This window comes from Chiloscyllium plagiosum, unplaced genomic scaffold (assembly GCF_037043375.1).
Source record: "Chiloscyllium plagiosum isolate Xiang-an unplaced genomic scaffold, Cpla_swu_hap1 HiC_scaffold_25, whole genome shotgun sequence".
NCBI lineage: Eukaryota > Metazoa > Chordata > Chondrichthyes > Orectolobiformes > Hemiscylliidae > Chiloscyllium > Chiloscyllium plagiosum.
The window spans coordinates 28,850,518-28,870,216 of record NW_028270163.1 but is presented as its reverse complement, the minus strand read 5'-3'; the positions used below and the strand labels follow the sequence as shown (position 1 = coordinate 28,870,216).

The 19,699-nt window shown below is 41.0% G+C and overlaps 1 protein-coding gene across 11 annotated transcripts in view; it reads right to left on the bottom strand.

Moving 5' to 3' along the window:
- Nucleotides 1–19,699, bottom strand: part of tnrc6c1 (trinucleotide repeat containing adaptor 6C1) — a 693,384-nt gene that overhangs the window by 80,807 nt on the left and 592,878 nt on the right. For all 11 annotated transcript variants that reach the window (XM_088000550.1, XM_088000552.1, XM_043714631.2 and 8 more), the window contains one exon: nucleotides 7,922–10,534. In XM_088000550.1, coding sequence (XP_087856676.1) covers nucleotides 7,922–10,534 — 2,613 coding nt within the window. The remainder of the gene's footprint in view (nucleotides 1–7,921; nucleotides 10,535–19,699) is intronic.

The window sequence follows — 19,699 nt, the reverse complement described above, 5'->3', positions numbered from 1 at the left end:
GAGACCTTTCTTTTGGGGAACATAGAAGCACAATGACCTTACGTATAAGGCAAAGTCACCATAGTTTTATCAGACCATAAGGGTAGTCTTTCATGAGAGGGAACTGGTAGTGGCTTAACCAATGGGTCACCACTCCTTAGGTGAGGAGATAGATTGAGAATGAGAATCCTTCATGATAATCTTAGCCAGTGCAGAATTGAACCCACACTATTGGCACTACTCAACATTGCAAACCAGCCATCCAGTCAACTAAGCTAACTGACACACTGGGTTATGTGAATGCAGTAAAAATGAACAAAACATTTTCCTCCAAGAGAAAATGCATGTTTCAATGCAGCAAAATACTTAGAGGTCATAAATTTATACCGCACGGAAACAGACCCTTCGGTCCAACTTGTCCATGCAGACCAGGCATCCCAAATTAACCTAGTCCCATTTACCAGCACTTGGCCCATATCCCTCTAAACTCTTCCTATTTGTGTACCACATTGAGATGCCTTTTAAATGTTGTAATTGAACCAGCCTCTGACACTTACTCTGGTCATTCCATACATGCACCACCCTCTGCGTGAAAAAGTTGCTTCTTCGTTCCCTTTTAAAACTTTCCCCTCTCTAAATCTATGCATTTCGGTTCTGGACTCCGCCCAACCCAATGAAAAGACCTTGTATATTTCTCTTATCCATACTCCTCTTGATTTTCTAAACCTCTATAAGGTTACCCTTCATTCTCTGACAGGGAAAACAGCCCTAGCCTATTCAGCCTCTCCCTATAGCTCAAACATTCCAACTCTGGCAATATCCTTGTTAATAGTTTCTGAACCCTTCAAAGTTTCACACCATCCTTCCGATAGGAGGTAGACCATAATTGCATACAATATCCCAAAAGTAGCCTAATCAATGTCTTGTACAGCCGCAGCATGACCTCCCAACTCCCATACTCAATGCACTGACCAATATAAAGGAAAGCATACCAAACACCCTCTTCACTATACGACCTACCTGAGACTCCACTTTTAAGGAACTATGAACCTGCACTCCATGATCTTTGTTTAGCAACATTCCCCAGGACCTTACCATTCAGTGCATAAGCCCTGCCCTAATTTGCCTCTCCAAAATGCAGCACCTCACATTTATCTAAATTAAACCACATCTGCCACTCCTCAGCCCATTGGCCCATCTGATCAAGATCCTGCTTAACTCCCAGGAACCTTCTTCATTGTCCACCATACCTCTAATTTTGGTGTCATCTGCAAAGTTACTAACGATACCTCCTATGTTCACATGCAAATTGTTTATATAAATGACCAAAAGTAGTGGATACAGCACCAATCCTTGTGGCATACCATTGGTCAAAGGCCTCCAGTCTGAAAAACAACTCTCTTGAAGTATTTCAGAATTGGCTACATCATAACGGAAACATATTCATGATATTGCCTTTGCTAACAGGCCCATTAACAGGTTGCACTGCATATTTCACTGAACCTAAAAATTATTTTAATACCATTAAATAGCCTCTTGGCAAATCCATTTTCAAAATGCTTAATTGTTTAACATTATTAATTTATGCAGAGCAATGTATGGAATCAATGCGGGAAGAGGCAGTTTGGCCAATCAAAATCTGCACCAACCCTCCAAAAAGTATCCCACCCAAGCCCAGTTCCTATACTACCCTGCCTAAACCTGCATTTACTATAACTAATCCATGCCTGCACACTAAAGGGCAATTTTAGCATGGTCAATCTACCTAATCTGCACATCTTGGGACTGTGGGATGAAACCAGAGCACCCAATAGAAACCCATGCAGACTGGGGGAGAATCTGCAAACACCATGCAGACAGTCACCCAAGGGTCAAAAAGTGTGGTGCTGGAAAAGCACAGCAGTTCAGACAGCATCCGAGAAGCAGGACAAGTGATGTTCTGGGCATAAGCCCTTCATCAGGAATAGCTGATGAAGGGCTTATGCCTGAAATGTCAATTCTCCTGCTTCTCAGATGCTGTCTGATCTGCTGTGTTTTTCCAGCACCACACTTTTTGACTCTTATCTCCACCATCACTTTGTCCTGGTCACCCAAGAGTGGAAACAAACCCAAGTCCCGCCACTGTGCCCCAATGTCATCCTTAAAAATATTAAAAAGATATACTTATTTACAGGTAATTTAGGTAACCTGAACACTCATTCAAGAATTATGTTCTGCCTTCTTTAATGTTGCTGTCTTTAGAATTGGCAAGAAGTGCACAAATCTAGAGCAATGAATGAACATGTAGCAGTAACTAAGCAAATAATATGGACATACTTAAAATAAAACACACTACTTGTTAATAACAGACAAAGCATTAGAAATTAGTCAAAGAAAGCATTTGTCACTGAAATTATATTTTAGGAAGTATTTTCTTGAATGAAAAGGTAAAATAAAATGTCTGACCAATTGATTAAATTATCAACTGTTTTCAAGGAGGCCAATTTTTGGCTAAGAAGATTCTTAACTAAAATAATTTTAGGAGACTACAACATTTTCAAATATTTTACTTCATATAACATAGCAGTTTCCATTAGGAATATATAAATATAATTTGCTAGATAGCAGCACATTATGTACATGAACGGTTCTTATCAGTCATTATGTGGATATTTCGACAAAACTCAATTCTTTTCAAACCTCAAATGGTACAATATGCACTACAAAGCATTACAGAATGTCCTACCATTTCTTCCATTAATGAAACGATCATTTAAAACTCAACTGTCATTTTGTTTACAAATGAAAAAGTCCTGGACTTCAAGTAATTGTATTTTTAATGGGTCAGATTTTCTGTTTATTTCAAAAAGTAGCTAAATAAAACAATTTTACATAATCCTGTATCAAAACCGAAAACCACAAAAAAACCACTCTATTATTACTTCAATATACATTAGGCTAAATTCCAAGCTCCATGTAAATCATATAGAAAAAATAATTGACAAAATATGCACATGATACTGAAGAGATTTGGAGACTTGTGCACTTACATTTTGCATACTTTGGCTATTTCAGACCCTCAATTGGCAGTATCTTTAAATATCACCTCCAAAACAAACTGAAGTTTTGTGTTACATATATGTTTTGGAATCTTAAGTTTACTTGGACGAATGTAACAATTAAAAATGAATCATACAAGATTAATCTCAGCCATAAACACAAATAAATTGAGGTATAAATTAATAGGTTCGTTTCTAATCCTTTATTATCTAACAAGCTCAAGAAACAAGTGCTTCAACTGCTGCAGAGGAGAGGCCATGATCAGGAAGGTGTCAGCTATAACCAATGATGCCCCTCAGGAAGTGGAGATGATGAAACACTTCCTCTATGGATTGTATTTTATTCATCAAGATGGTTCTAGTTCAGATATGATTTAAAGCAGTGGGCCCTTAATTGTCTGCAGCACCTCCCCAACATTGGATACTTCAATGAGACTTAAGAATATTGCAGTTGTGTAAAGCTTTTCAAGGTCTTTGAAGACAAGAACCATCTTCCACAAGTGAAAATGCTCACAGCAGGGCCATTACTTAATACCAACACTGCAACTTTAGAACTCTCATGCTCCCAGCCAGGATGTATTCATATTCTCAACCAGGTAATACTGACAAGGTTTGGAACTGCACCGGTGATTAACCCTCTCTATAGCACAAATCGGAATTTTTTTTACAGGAGTTAACTTGGAAAATTAAAAATGATGCAGAAAACAAAGGAAACTGAAAATATGATCCATCAATATATGCAAGACATAAATTAAGCAGCAAAATTTAAGTTCACACAATACATTTCAATTGCTATTTTAAGTGGAAAAAGTAGGTTCTAGCAAAACACAGAATCTAAAGACTGCACTCTCCAATTACAACTCCCTTCCTCCTCAGAGAGGAATTGTCATTTCTGCAGTTCTCCAAGGCAGAAACCCTTTTTTCAAACAGAGGTGGCTTGATGGGAGGGAGCAGTTCCAGTGCTAAACTTAATTACCTTTGGAATGATTAGTTCAAGAATAGTTGACCTGCAAAAAAATGCTTTTTGTGGTTTGAAAGCAAACAATATAGACACAGTATACCGAATGTCTAGTTTCTTTAACTAAACTGGTGTTAAACTTGCTTTTCCCCATATTTATATATTCATTGTCCTCTGTAATACACCAGTAATACAACATCCTATGGGAGCTGACGTCGAATTACATAATAAAGCACAGAAGGAGACATCTTTGTCTGTCATGCCCCAAAAGCTATCCAATTAATCCCATTTCGGTTTTCATTCCCAGAACCCTGTAAACATTTCGACTACATGCATTTATTCACTCTATTCCCCTTAGTAACAAAATCACTGAAAATGCTTCCATCACCCATTCAGGCAGAGTACTCTAAGCCACAAGTCAAATGTTTCTTTTAGCAATTATCTTAAATTGGTCTCTGCTAGCTATTCCATTTAAAATGAAAACAGGTAATTTCCTACCTGCTTTGTCAAAATATTATAAACATCTCTATTAAATCTTCCCTTAATCACCTTTGCTCAATACAAAACAGCAACAATTTCTCCTAATCATAAAAAATTCTACCACTGGTATTGATGGTTCTAAATTAGGACTGGATAATAACTGCTGGCTTATACACCAGACCCACAATCAATGCTTGGCATTAACTTTATCTGCCAAGTGCCGATATAATTCAACAATCTTTTATGTTCTCCTTAAGTCTGCTACTATTCTCATGGTTACTTTAATTGAGTCTCATGATATATCCAAACTTTGGAAATACACACTGCATTCAATGTTAGGTTATTATTTTAATGGTTTCTGTTCAGCACCTAATTAAGCAGTTCAAAATGAACGAAATAATGTTGTGTATTAAAAAGATTGGGGATCACATAATATAAGTTACTCACTTCACAAACAGAACATTGTGCACATACATCATTTTAGCGTCCAGTTATCCAAGTATCCCACAATAAGTACAGGTTCAATAAAAATTGGATTCGGAGTACTTTCACATTTTTGTGCTCTGGTGCAGCATTCTATCAACTGGAAGTTAAATTTAGAATTTGATGCCTACTCCCCACAATTTAAGGAGGATTAATGAATGTTGTTGGGGAGGTTTTAAACTAATGTGGCAGGGGCCTGGGAACCAGAAGAGGAAACAAGTAGGCAGCGAGGTCGAGACTGGAGACTGTAAGAATCATGAAGATAGCACTAATAAAAGGGAAGAGTAGGCAGAGCAGATGAGCGCAAAAGAACCGGCGGCCTGAAATGCATCTAGTGTGCAAGGCAGATGAACTTAGGGCTTGGATTGGTGCCTGGGAGTATAACATTATTGCAATCACAGAGACTTGGTTGAAGGAAGGGCATGATGATTGACAACCAGGATATAGACACTTCAGACAGGACAGGGATGGACGTAAAAGGGGGGGATGGAGTTGCATTGCTGGCCAGGGATGATATCACGGCTGTGTTAAAGGACGACACTATGGAGGTCTTGGGTAGTGATGCATTATGGGTGGAGCTGAGAAATAAGAAGGGTGCAGTACATATTACAGGCCTCCCAACAGTGAGCATGAGGTAGAAGAACAAATAGGTAAACAGATTATGGAAAGATATAGAGACAATAGGGTAGTGGTGATGGGAGATTTTAAATTTTCCCAACATTGACTGGGATACACTTAGCGATTGAGGTCTGGATGGGGTAGAATTTAAAGACTTATCCAGGAGAGTTTTCCAGGTGACCAGTGGTGTCCCACAGGGGTCAGTGTTGGGGCCACTGTTGTTTGTAATATACATTAATGATCTGGAAGAGGGCACTGTTGGTATGATCAGCAAGTTTGCAGATGACACGAAGATTAGTGGAGTAGCAGAAAGCATAAGGGACTGTGAAAGAATACAGGAGGATATACATAGACTGGAGAGTTGGGCGGAAAAGTGGCAGATGGATTTCAATCCAGACAAATGTGAGGTGATGCATTTTGACAAGACTAATTCTAGTGCGAATTATACAATGAACGGAAAAGCCTTGGGAAAAGTTGACAGGCAGAGAGATCTGGGAGTGCAGGTCCATTGTACCTTGAAGGTTGCTGCACAGGTGGATAGAGTGGTCAAAAATGCATATAGTATGCTTGCCTTCATTGGACGGGGTGTTGAGTATAAGAGCTGGCTGGCAAGTCACGTTAAAATTGTACAAGACATTGGTTCGTCCGCATTTAGAATACTGTGTACAATTCTGGTCGCCACATTACCAAAAGGATGTGGACGCTTTGGAGAGGGTGCGGAGAAGGTTTACGAGGATGTTGCCTGGTATGGAAAATGCTAGCTATGAAGAAAGGTTGAGTAGATTAGGTTTATTTTCATTAGAAAAAAAGGAGATTGAGGGGGGACCTGATTGAGGTTTACAAAATCATGAAGGGTATAGACAGGGTGGATAGAGACAAGCTTTTTCCCAGGGTGAAGGATTCAATAACGAGAGGTCACGCTTTCAAGGTGAGAGGTGGAAAGTTTAAGCGGGATACACGCGGTAAATACTTAACACAGAGGGTAGTGGGCGTTTGGAACGTGTTGCCAGCAGAGGTGGTAGAGGCAGGCATGGTAGATTTATTTAAGATGCGTATGGACAAATGCATGAGTAGATGGGGAGCAGAGGGACACAGATGCTTAGGAATTAACCGACAGTTTGAGACAGTACATTTGGATGGGCTCAGGCTTGGAGGGCCGAAGGACCTGTTCCTGGGCTGTAAATTTTCTTTGTTCTTTGTATGGAAGATGCAGGTCCATGTACTGACTAATTGTCATGGTTCTACAGGCAAGTCCCTGCCACATGGTGATCCTGACTTGGGGGCTTTTCTATGTGGTGCATGTTAGATCAGCTGCAATAGAGAACAACGATTGTGTACATTATTTTGTTCAAAGGCATGCCATTCGCTATATCATTTATTATTTTACAGCTTGCCAGAGAGGGGAAAGAAAGAAAGAATAAGTAATGCCTGGAAATGAACATTTTGAAGATGAAACAAGGCGAACTAGTCTGTGTCTTTTACTGAAGGCGGCATACAGGATGGTTGCCTTCATCAGCCGAGGCATAGACATAGGGGCAACAGAGTCTTTCTACAACTTCATAAAACATTGGTTAGGCCACAGATGGAATACTGTGTGTAGATTTAGTCGCCTCAATTTCAGAAGAGATGATTACACTGGAGAGGATGCTGTGGCAAATGTATCTAAGATCAGAAGACATAAGGAGGGGAGTAAGTGACTTAGAGGAGATCTGAGAATTTTTTTTTCCCCCCCCCAAGAGGTTGGTAGAAATATGGAACATGCTGCCTGAGTGTGATTGAGGTAGGTATGCTCACAACATTTTAGTAGTGTCTGGAGGAATGCTTAAAATGCCACACATAGGCTACTGACCAAATGCAGGTAAACGGGATTAGCATAATTCAGTGTTCGCTGGTCAGCACAAACATGGTAGGCTGAAAGGTCTGTTTCTATGTTTAAATGACTCTATGACTCCCAATATCTAAAACTCCATGTTCGAAAAGCTATTCAGAAAATTGCTCCCATTATATTGTATATTTACTGACTGCCAGACATACACAGTAGTCAATTTAAGCTGCCCTAATGCATATGAAACTCATTAATTTTAGAGCAGCAAGTGATTGTAATAAGTCACCCTCCTTCCCACTTTGCCAGATAGAAAAAGAAAGCAGCAGACCTTGAAAGGAATCAAGATGAGGGTCAAATTACTTTAGCATTGCATACCTAAGCATAAAGATCATGATTCAAATGGCAGTGTGCATCCTGCAATTTCTCTTTCAGGAATTTCAGGTATGTTTCCAGAATTTCATGAAAATATCAGACTTCCATCACATATATCAACATAATTACATGTTTGTAAAAGAAAATTGAAATGGTAGTGAATCCTACCTGGACCAAGTAGGGGGGACCGGTTTTGCGTGGCACTTGACTGATGGGGCTGAGGTGGTTGTTCAGCCACAGCGTTGCTACTACTTTGATTCACAGGATTGTTTCTATCCCACATGTTTACAGTCTTCTTATAATTGGTTGGGTCTCCCCAAGCAGAGGTACCATCATCAATCTCTATTTTGCGGCGAATAGATGGTGGGGAAGGTTCTTCCCAGCCAGTGGGTTCACTGTCCTTCTGTTTTGTAGGCAAAGATCCACCAACCCAACCCGAACTAGACTGTTTAACAGAAGCAGCTCCTCCCCAGTTGCTAAGATTATTATCCTGAAGTTTATTTCCCCAGTTCTGTGGTGCATTTGACTTTGAAGGCTCTCCCCAGCCTGCATTTGAACTTGATTTGCTGTTGGTACCGCTATTCCATCCACTAGCCTGTGATCTGGTTGTCTCATTCCAATTGGGTCCAGTATGGTTGTTTTCATTCTCCCAACTAGATCCATTTTTTTTTGCCTCACTTAAAGGTCCTGCAGCAGTATCAGTCCAATCTCCTCCACCACTCCCTACTACTCCCACTCCTCCTGATGTCCATCCTTGATTGGTTTTCTGTCCTTCACCCCAATTTTGAGGCTTGGGTTTCTGAGAGTCTGCCCAGGATGGTGGTTTCTCCTCCTGATTAGAAACCCCACCCCAGGCATGGCCACTTTTAGCAGCAGCAGCAGTAGAATTAGCAGAATCTCCCCATCCCCCCTGGCTATTAGACACTTTGTCTCCCCAACCTGCGTTATCAGACATAACTGTTGGTGGAAGATTTCCCCAACCAGATACTAAAGAGGTATTCGTACTGCTTATGCTGGACCCATCACTTCTCGCCCCTGAGTTTGAAGACTGGGCAGCAGCAGAACCCCAGGCCTCAGTTCCATTGTCATTTTTTCGCTCAGACCTAGGGGATTCTTGAATTTCCCAGGAAATATTTTGCTTTACTGGTGTCTGTCCCCATCCAGAATTACACAAGACTCTAGGGTCATGATCTGGCTTTGACATAACACTCTGGACCAGCCCTTGCTGTTCATTCATCCCTTTATCAGCCTTTCGTCGGCTACTACTATGCCTTCCTCCACTTCTGCTGGTGCTTCCTTCATGTTGGCTGCCAGCACTTTCATTACTTCCCTCACTACCAGTGGTACCTGAATCAGAAGGTTTGGCCAAAGAGTTAATTTGTTCATTACCTTGCTGCAAAGCAGGTGTTTGGCTGTTAACACAAAGACCCTCCCATCCTTTCCCATTTCCATTTGCTTCATTACTGGAATGCTGGTTAGAGAGTTTGCCCCATTCTCCATTTACACCATTGCTAGTGTTCCTGTTAGATGGTGTGTTACCCCAAGCTCCAATGCTACTGGGACCAGAGTGCAAGCCCCCAATGGTACCAGCCCTTGTCCATGGCAGTACTCTAGGACTGGTCGGGGGACCGGAGTCCCAAGCATTGTTTCCAACATCCTTTTGCACAGCGTTATTGGAATTGTTTGCTAATGTCTGTTTAGCACTTAAACTTAATGCAGAATTCACAGTGTCTCCATTCCCCTGACTAAATGCAGAGTTACTGTTGGTGGTTGTAGGATTAGTATGTGGCACTCCCCACACTGAGTTGCATGAAGGACTGTTCATTCCTTCGCCATTGCGCCCGCTGAGTTGAGAAACTGCAGATGACCCACCACCACCAGAAAGGTTTTGAAGATGAGATGGGTTTATTGTACCCATGCCTACTGTCATTGCCCAGCCTCCTGGTACAGAAACGTTGGGCAATCCATTTGCTTGCATTGCATTGATAGGATTTGGTGAAGAGTTTATGGGGTTAGTGTTATTTGGTCCATCAGTGTTAAGGTTCTGAGGTTGTATGCTGAAAGACACATTCTGTGAAGTGGACGTTTGTGTATCTGTGCTCTCTGGCTGCAGCAAATTTCCCCAGGTATTCAATGTACCTGCTGGACCATTATTAGGGTTACCATAATTCTGATCAATGGGATTACTTGGACTACAAATATTTGAAGTGCTTCCTCCTCCAACAGTTCCTTGAATTTCCTGGCCAACTACAGGCCAAGCAGCTGGATTGGCATTGGGATTAAGATTCAGATTAATACCAGCAGTAGGTGTAGAAGTGCCCCAACAGTTTGGATTTACACTTACGATACTATCAATCTTTCCATTTCCACTGGGAGCAGAGCAGTGCCCTACACCAGGGGCAGACCCTGGGGCAACAGCCCACACCCTGGATGAATTTCCATTTCCGCCATTTGCTCCGCATCCAATGGCACTCTGGTTTGAACTGCTTTGGACAAGTGCTCCATTGCCACCATTATTGCAATTTTTGTTTTGTCCATTGAAGTTGCCTGGTGCACTCCCTGTAGCCATGCTATTATTATCTGAGCCACAATTTGAGGCAGAGTCAGTGTCTGTGCATTCTGAGGCAGTTTCAGTCTCGTTACCAGAAATGGAAGGCCAAGCCTCTTTGTCACTTCCGTCTATTATCACTTTATCCCAGATGCTGTTTGGTTCACTCCGAAAGGGGGGCTGTCCCCAGTGGGAATTTTCATATTGCGTTCCCAGACCACTGTGGCTAAGATCTAGAAGAGACCAAAACAAAGTTAAGAAATATTCTGTATCAATCAAAATAAAGAATCACACAATGCAACTGCAGACCAAGTTATAGTAACAGCAAATTGTGAATGCATCTTTTCATTCTGTTCAGTTCACAAGCTAAACACGACAAACCTAGACAAAAAGGGAAAAAAAAGTAAATTCAAGATCAAAGCTACAATCAAACATGAGCAATATATTTACTGATCATAATTCAAATATTGTTAACCAGGTATTATAAAAACGATTGACAAAAACAGTTATTTTGGATACATGGAAGCATTTAAGATGAATTCTTTAAAATTCTGAAAGAAACTGAACTGCAAAACAATGATTCTGATTGATAGTTTGTAAAAAGTTTCTATTCAGATACAGTAAGAAGCTAGCAGATGTACAAGAATGACTTGAATGTTCAGTCTCAGCTCTTCCCTTAGCCCATCTGAGAAAGCATATTGACACACCCCTTGGTTACAAGCAGCACAATGATGTGAAAGATTGCAAACATAACTGCTTCTGGACATGTTTTGCTCTCATGTTATTCGTCAGTCCAGTTTCCTTAGTTCAGGTATTAAACTTACTGAAGCTGAATTCTAATACTCTAGGGCAGCCATTTCAAAAGTGAGGGTCAGAATCCCAAGTGGGGTTGTGAGCTCTGACAAAGTTAAAACAGTTGTACACCAGCTGTAATAGACCCCTGCTTTTTCAGCTCACACTCTCCACTGTCTCAGTTCTTACTGATGGTCCTCGATAATACTAAAGCCTCAAAATTGGGCCACAGTTGAAAAACGTTTGGGAAGCACTGCTATAGGGCCCTCAAAAGATCCATCTCAATTGTTGTTCTTCCTCATTGAAATCTATTTTGGTGATTGCCATCAAGACCCATAAACATATTGACAGCTTGCAGTTCCACTTCACCACCTCACTATTATCACACTACATGTACAAAATCTATCTAGTACTGAGAGCTGCAATTAAATTAAATATTTAGAAGACAAAAAAAACTTACATCTACCTTCCCAGTGACACTCTTCACAGCTTGGTGTCCTCCCAGAATCCAAATTTAGCCTCTGAAAACCATCAGAAGTTGACATATATCGGCAAATCTGCTTTTCTTTTTTAAAAATCATCTACATTACAATGATCCACATGTAAATCATTGATTTGTATCCCTGCCTCAACTCAATTTCTGCTGACACTCTCTTCCATGCTTTTGTCACTTTAAGGCTTGATTAGTTTTGATTAGATTAGATTAGATTACATTACATTACGTGTGGAATCAGGCCCTTTGGCCCAACAAGTCCACACCGACCCGCCAAAGCGTAACCCACCCATACCCCTACATTTACCCCTTACCTAACACTACGGGCAATTTAGCATGGCCAATAATGCCTGGCCAACTGTCCTCGCTCTCAGTAAATTTCACCTCCTCTCAGTAAATTTCACCTCCTGGAGAGTTCTGCTGAACAGAGACCTTGGAGTGCAAGTTCCTTGAAAGTAGAAAGTGGAATCACAGGTAGACAGTATAGTGAAGGCAGCAATTGATATCCTTGCCTTTATTGGTCAGTGTATGGCAAAAAGTGGGGTTGGGAAGTCATGTTACAGTTGTACAGGACATTGATTAAGCCAATATTGGAATGGAGCATGCAATTCTGGTTTCTCGGTTATAGGAAGGATGATATGAAATTTGAGAGGGCTCTGAAAACATTTACAAGGATGATGCCAAGGTTGGAAGGTTCGAGCTACAAGAAATGGCTGAATAGACTGGGGCTATTTTCCCTTGAGTCTCGGAGGTGTGAACTTTTTAAAGGTTTATAACATCATGAGGTGCATGGATAGGGTTAATGCCCAAAGTTTTGGTTGGGGGGGGGGGAAAGAGGTGAGAAGATTTAAAAAGGTACCCAAGGAACAACGTTTTCATGTAGAGGGTGGTGTGTATGCAATGGGTTGTCAGATGAAGGGGAGGAGACTGATACAATTACAATGGTTTAGAGGGATACAGGCAAAATGCTAGCAAATGGAATTAAAATTGATTTAGGATATGGAGGCTCTGTTTCCATGCTGCACAGATCTATGACCGTAGCTCACAATGCACTCAGATTATCTCACCTAGCATCTGCTTACATGTGCCAATTTTCCACTCCACCTCCCCCATCTCCCACAGACACACACAAGTCACTCAAATGACTTAAAACGTAAGGCCTCATCTCTTCATGTCTGTAACCTCCTACAGCTCACCAAAACACTGCATGCCTTTATCTCAAGCTTGTAAGTAACCTCCACACCCTTCAGCCTATTATTGACAACTATGCCCTGAACTATCAAGAACCCAACCGTAGGAATTGTTGTGCTTAGCCTCTCCAACATGTTGCCTTTTTATGGCTATCCTTAAAACATGCAATTTGACTTGGTTTCGGTTATCTCATTTAATGTCTCGTTTGGCTCAGCATCAATTTTATCTAATTATAGGTCTAAGAAGGAATCATTGGATTGTTTTCTCTGTCAATGGCATTATGTAAATGCAAATTACTGAATGTTTTAATTGCATGTTTTTCATAAACCTAACCCTGAACTTCACAATTAGAATCACAGAATTCCTTCAGTGCAGAAAGAGGCCATTTGGCTTATAAAGTCTGCAACACCCTTTGAAGAGCATCCCGACCAGAACCAGAATCAGCACTCCCCCTGCAGCCCAAACCCACATGTACCAATGCTAATCCACCGAGCATGTACATCCCTGGACACATTGGGTAATTTAGTATGGCGAAGCAAATCAACCTGCACATCTTTGGATTGTGGGAGGAAACTAGAGCATCCACATATACATGGGAATTGAATGTGGCCCCTGGCGCTGTGAGGCAGCAAGTGCTAACCACTGAGCCATCGTGTTGCGTGGCCCTCTGTGCAAACGTGATTCGAAATCGAACATTTTTTAGTCATTACTTGGCATCTGGTCCAATAAGATCTGCGCTTGCATCAAAGTCATCCAGTTATTTTGTTCAGTATTATTTTTTCCACTTGTAGTTCATCCTGTAAATAAATTGCAATTTTGGCCCACTAAACTATACTCGCCCATAGTAACTGCACCTGCTCTCAATTATACCACTCTTACTTGTCTCAAATTCTGTCATCGCGACTTCACTCCTGCTCATAAAAGGTTTTTTTATTTATGAAATTATTAATCTCAGAACTCCCCACTTTAATTAGAAAAATAATTAAAACTATTTAAGTGTTTGGTAAAGTTGAAATCTTGTGAGCTATACATTACATAAAGCAGCAGCCTAATTAACGATAGGTAACCCCTAATCTTTCGCTAATACACTATACAAACCAGTAGCTAATATCCTGCAAGCTACAGATGTCTCAGTTTCGTACACCCGTAACAGCACACTGAACATCCTAGAACAAAATTACACACAATCTTTCTTAGTAACGTGACAGAGAAGCTAAATAAAGCCAATGTTCCCTTCCATTTAGAGAGGGGAGGAAAAGGGATTGGGGAAATGTCTAATCTTTATGTCATAAACATTAGACATCAATATATTCCTACCAGGAGAAAACTGGAGAGGAGTTTTCTTTTCAGAATGTGAAAATCTCAAGTGTTAGCCCTTCCCTTTTCTACCAGATTTGCTTCCCTTTCAGAATGCTGCTGCAACAAGTATTTCAAGAGCAACCACAGCAAGTTATAGGGGAAAAATGTTGAGAAAGTCCACTAACAGACCATACACAACTAAAAACTCTCAGATGAGAAGTACCAGGGCAAAGCACTGATTTTTGAGCATAAATCTAATATTGATTATTTAAAGATTCAGACAAATTAAATTCTATGTTTCCATGGATAGAGTGCAAAAAAAACTGAGATATTGTATTAAGGCACCTTAATTACAACACTACTGATTTGCATGACCTTAAAGTTGTCTTAAATCCATTCTTCCATGTGGAAATGTTTTAAAACAGGATTAAACTAAGTAGGTGCAACTGTTCAAGTATTCCAAGCTATCAAATACAATGTTCATTGAAGCAGTTCTCACAGGATCATTTTTTTCAATGCTGTATTCCCAGGGGCTAAGTGCAAGCTTTCTCCAAAACAAGGCAGAACATTCCATAAGTGGAAAAAAAACAGCTGCTCCTCGATAGAAACAGACATTGCACCTATTCAGTAAACAATGAATTGACAGTACAGAAACCAAAATTAACCCTTTTCACTACTCTACCTGCTATCTCTTAAATGTGCACTTACAAAAAGCAGATAGTTTATCAAACTACTACCTCGTTTGGGCAACGAGTGAGGTAATAAGATGGTGAGTCAAGGGAATTTACACCATCTTGCTGCCCTCATCATTTTATCATTACTGAAATTTAGTGCAGGTAGTTTGCATGGTTCATGGCTGGGAGCAGCCCAAGTCATGATTCAACTATTGTATTGGGACAATAGAGTTGAAACTTTATTGCTGGAACAGCGCAGGTCAGGCAGCATCCAGGGAACAGGAGATTCGACGTTTCGGGCACAGGCCCTTCTTCTTCGGCCTGTGCCCGAAACGTCGAATCTCCTGTTCCCTGGATGCTGCCTGACCTGCTGTGCTGTTCCAGCAATAAAGTTTCAACTTTGATCTCCAGCATCTGCAGACCTCACTTTCTCCTATTGGGACAATAGACCCAAAATAACTCCAGGATTCAGGAGACCCATTTAGTTCTGAACTCATTAATAACCACTATCAAAATGTGCTAATCAACCAGAAGAGACTCAGCCAAAACTATAAGATGCAGAAGTGGAATGAGGCTATTCAACCCATTGGGCTTGCTCCGGCATTCAATCTGGTTGATGTGTTTCTCTACTCTATTCTCCGGCCTTTTCTCCATAACTCTTGATCCCTTACTAATGAAGAATCTCTCTTTGCATTAAATACAGTCTCTGTGGCAACGAGTTCCACAGATGCACCATCCTCTGTCTGAAAAAAATTCTTATTTCAATTTTAAATGTCGTTGTTGTGGTTCTGTTCGCCGAGCTGGGAATTTGTGTTGCAGACGTTTCGTCCCCTGTCTAGGTGACATCCTCAGTGCTTGGGAGCCTCCTGTGAAGCGCTTCTGTGATGTTTCCTCCGGCATTTATAGTGATTTGTACCTGCCGCTTCCAGTTGTCAGTTCCAGCTGCCCGCTGCAGTGGCCGGTATATTGGGTCCAGGCCGATGTGCTTATTGATTGAATCGGTGGATGAGTGCCATATCTTGAGGCATAGCACTCATCCACAGATTCAGTCAATAAGCACATCAACCTGGACTCAATATACCGGCCACTGCAGTGGGCAGCTGGAACTGACAACCAGAAGCGGCAGGTACAAATCACTATAAATGCCGGAGGAAACATCACAGAAGCGCTCCACAGGAGGCTCCCAAGCACTGAGGATGTCACCTAGACAGGGGATGAAACGTCTCCAACACAAATTCCCAGCTCGGTGAACAGAACCAAAACAACGAGCACCTGAACTACAAATCTTCTCCCAAACTTTAAATGTCATCCTGAGGCTGTGTCCTCAGCTCCTAGAATCTCCTACTCGTGGAGACATCTTTCCTATTTCGACTCAGTCCAGGCCTCTCAGTTAACAATCTCATTGAACCCTCAGAGTACTAAGTGTTATTTTAATTATTATAAGTATATTTTAAATTCTGTTAAGACTTTCAGTAGCAACAGATCCAATGAGGAAATCTAGGGTCTTCTCATCCCTGGGATTTCTCCCCTCTACCCTAACTGATCCAGCTTATTGCTCCACCTTTCCAAGTTTGAATTGGGGTCAAATATTTGCATTCCTTCCCCTTCCTATTATTTCATTTTTTTCTAATACCTCATTTCTCCAAAGGTAATTATATATGCTGGAGCATTAATTCAAGCTTTCTGGCAGTGCACACAAGACAGGCTATTCAACTGCTGGGAAAATCACATTCAAGTTTTACACTGTTTTCCTCCACATATGCAAATACTCTCCAATGCGAGGCAATGGAATAATGATCAATGAAAATTGTTACTTGTTTCTTTCATCCTTTGCCAGGGATACCCAACACCAGGTTTTGTTATTTTCTTTGTAGATGGGATGTAGACATTGCTGATTAGGCCAACATTTGTTGTCCATTTGTAATTGTCCTGGAGATGGTGGCGATCATAGAAATCATAGAATCCTTACAGTGTGGACACAGGCCATTTGGTCCAGCAAGTCCACACTGACCCTCCAAAGAGCTACCTTTTTGAACAGCTATAGTCCTTGGAGAGCTGGAACACCCATAGTGCTGTTCAGGAGAGAGTTCCAGAATTGTGGCCCATAAAGGTGATGTGCAGCTTGAGAGGAACTTGAAGGTGGTGTTTCCATGCAGCTTCTGCCCTTGTTTTGCCAGTTCATAGTTCATATTAGTCCACAGGTAGCGGTACTGGACATTCCTGATGAAGGGCTAATACCCGAAACATTGACACTCCTGTTCCTCGGATGCTGCCTGACCTGCTATGCTTTTCCAGCGTCATAATGTTCGACACAGTACTGGAACAGTTTGGTTAAGTATGCAGCACACCTTTAGAACTGACTTCTACCTGTGAAATGAGGGACCACAGAAGGAGGCCAAGATGAATCACAGACATGATGATTCAGGTTGAAGACAGAGACAAGTCCTTCAGCATGATCTTTTGCACCAATGTGCTAGGCCCTCTCTATCATTGAACAGTAATTGTTTGTGGACCCAACCCTTCCTGTTTGATGTTTAATTGTCTATCATTATTCATGACTGGAAGTAAGAGTGCAGATCTTAGATATGATCCATTAGGTGTGGGATCATATAGCCCTGCCTATTGCATATTGCTTACATTATCGAGTTTTAGAGAAGATTTGTAGCTCGCTGAGCTAGAAAGTTCATTTTCAGATGTTTCGTCACCATATTAGGGAACATCTTCAGTGAGCCTCTGGACGAAGCACTGCTGATGTTTCCTGCTTTCTATTTATATGTTTGGGTTTCTTTGGGTTGGTGATGTCATTTCCTATGGTGATGTCACATTATTTGGCATGCAGGTAAACTATGCTGTAGCCTCACCAGGGGTTGATGCCTTATTTTAGGCGTACCTGGTGCTATTTCTGATATGCCCTGCTGAGTATTTACAAACCCAGGATGATCTCCTGACTTGATGGCAATGGCAGATTTGGGTAAACAGATTGGGCACGAATAGAATTGTGCTTTTGACTCCCCACAGCATCTCATGATGTCCAGTTTTGAGTTGCTCAATATATGTTTGAAGACTGTTCCATTTAGCACGATGGTAATGCCACATGACGCAATGAAAGCTATCCTCAATGTGAAGAGGAGACTTCATTGTCACAAGGACTATACAGGGACCATTCCCACTGACAGTCATGGATGGTGACATCTGCGACAAATAGATTGTTGAGAACAAGGTCTATTAGATTTTCCCCTATTGTTGGCTTGCTCATTACTTCCCACAGTCCCAATTTGGTAGCTATGTCCTTTAGGATTCAGGTAGCTCAATAATCATTAATCATGCCAGTCTTAATGATTAGATTAGATTACTTACAGTATGAAAACAGACCCATTCATTCCCCTACATTTACCTCTTCACCTAACACTACAGACAATTTAGCATGGCCAATTCACCGAACCTGCACAACTTTGGACTGTGGGAGAAAACCGAAGCATCCGGAGGAAACTCACACAGACACTGGGAGAATGTGCAAACTCCACACAGACAGTTGCCCGAGACGAGAATTGAATCCGGGTCTCTGACGCTGTGAGGCAGCAGATTATATTCTGGGCCATTGCCACTTTCAAATACTTCTTCTATGTGAAGTTCAATATGGGAAAGTACTGATTCATAGGGGATGTGTTTGTTGGTGTGCATGTGTTTGTTGTTTTGTGTGGGATTTGTGTAGTGTGCAGATCTGTATGGGCTCGCAATCATAATTCTCCATGTTTGACCTGATTCTGAGATTACATATGGTTCAGAGTTAATGTTGAGGACTCCCAGTGCAACTTCTTTCCATTCTGACATTGTCCGATGTATCTATTCTCTTAGAGGGCAGAACACATTCCGGGGATTGTGTCGTCTGGGGCATTGTGGTATGATTTAATAAGAAGGATTATCTCAGGCAATTACCTGACTAACCTGTGGGACAGCTCTCCCAATTTTGGCTCAAGACCCCATGTTTTTAAGGAGCAGATGCTGTTAAAGATGGTGAATTTCCTTACCCAAACAAGACTGGTCTCTAGGACAATGGTTACATATCGCCATTATACTTACTTTTAATTTCAGATTTCACCATCTGCCACAGTGGGGACTAAACTCATGTCTGCAGAACATTAGCCTGAAGTGTTCGATTGCTAGTTGAGTGAGTTTATCATTATGCCACCAACTCGCCATTATGGAGTGCTTCAGCAACAATCAGCAGGATAGGTATATGAATAGGAAGGGTTTGGAGGGATATGGGCCAGGTGCTGGAAGGTGGGACTAGATTGGGTTGGGATATCTGGTTGGCATGGACAGATTGAACCAAAAGGGTCTGTTTCCATGCTGTACATTTCTATGACTCTATGAACCTGAAACATTATGCTTTAATTTAGACCAGTACCAAGGCCATACTTTTCTTTCAGAGTACTTGATTTCAAAAATAATTTGTAATGAAAGTTGAGGAAACAATTTAAACCACATTCTGGTTTGCATGCTGGAAAAAGTTCATTTTCCAAATCTATATTAATCATTTTGTGCATAAGTCAGTCCACAAAAACCACAACTGCTACTCAGAATTATTTCAATTGGTTAAAAACTTTCGCTCAAACTTACATTATTTTATTCAAAGCAACCACAATTTAACAGCATATCAAAATTGAATGCCAATGATAATGTACACAAATATTCATATATTTTCCAATAGTTTAAAGCATCACTATCACCTTCAGAGAATAAGTACCAAACCTGCAGTCCTTAGTTTAGCTATTTATTTTTAAAAGATAGATTAGCAGAGTCCAAAGGGACCCCGAGTTTGACTGGTCTTTTTTTCGCAAAAATCATTGACAAGAAGCTTTTCATGAGACAATAAGTAATTTTCAAAACGAGAAGCAGCATCTAAGTAAAACATTTGTGAATTAACATTTTATTACTGTGTAAGTGCA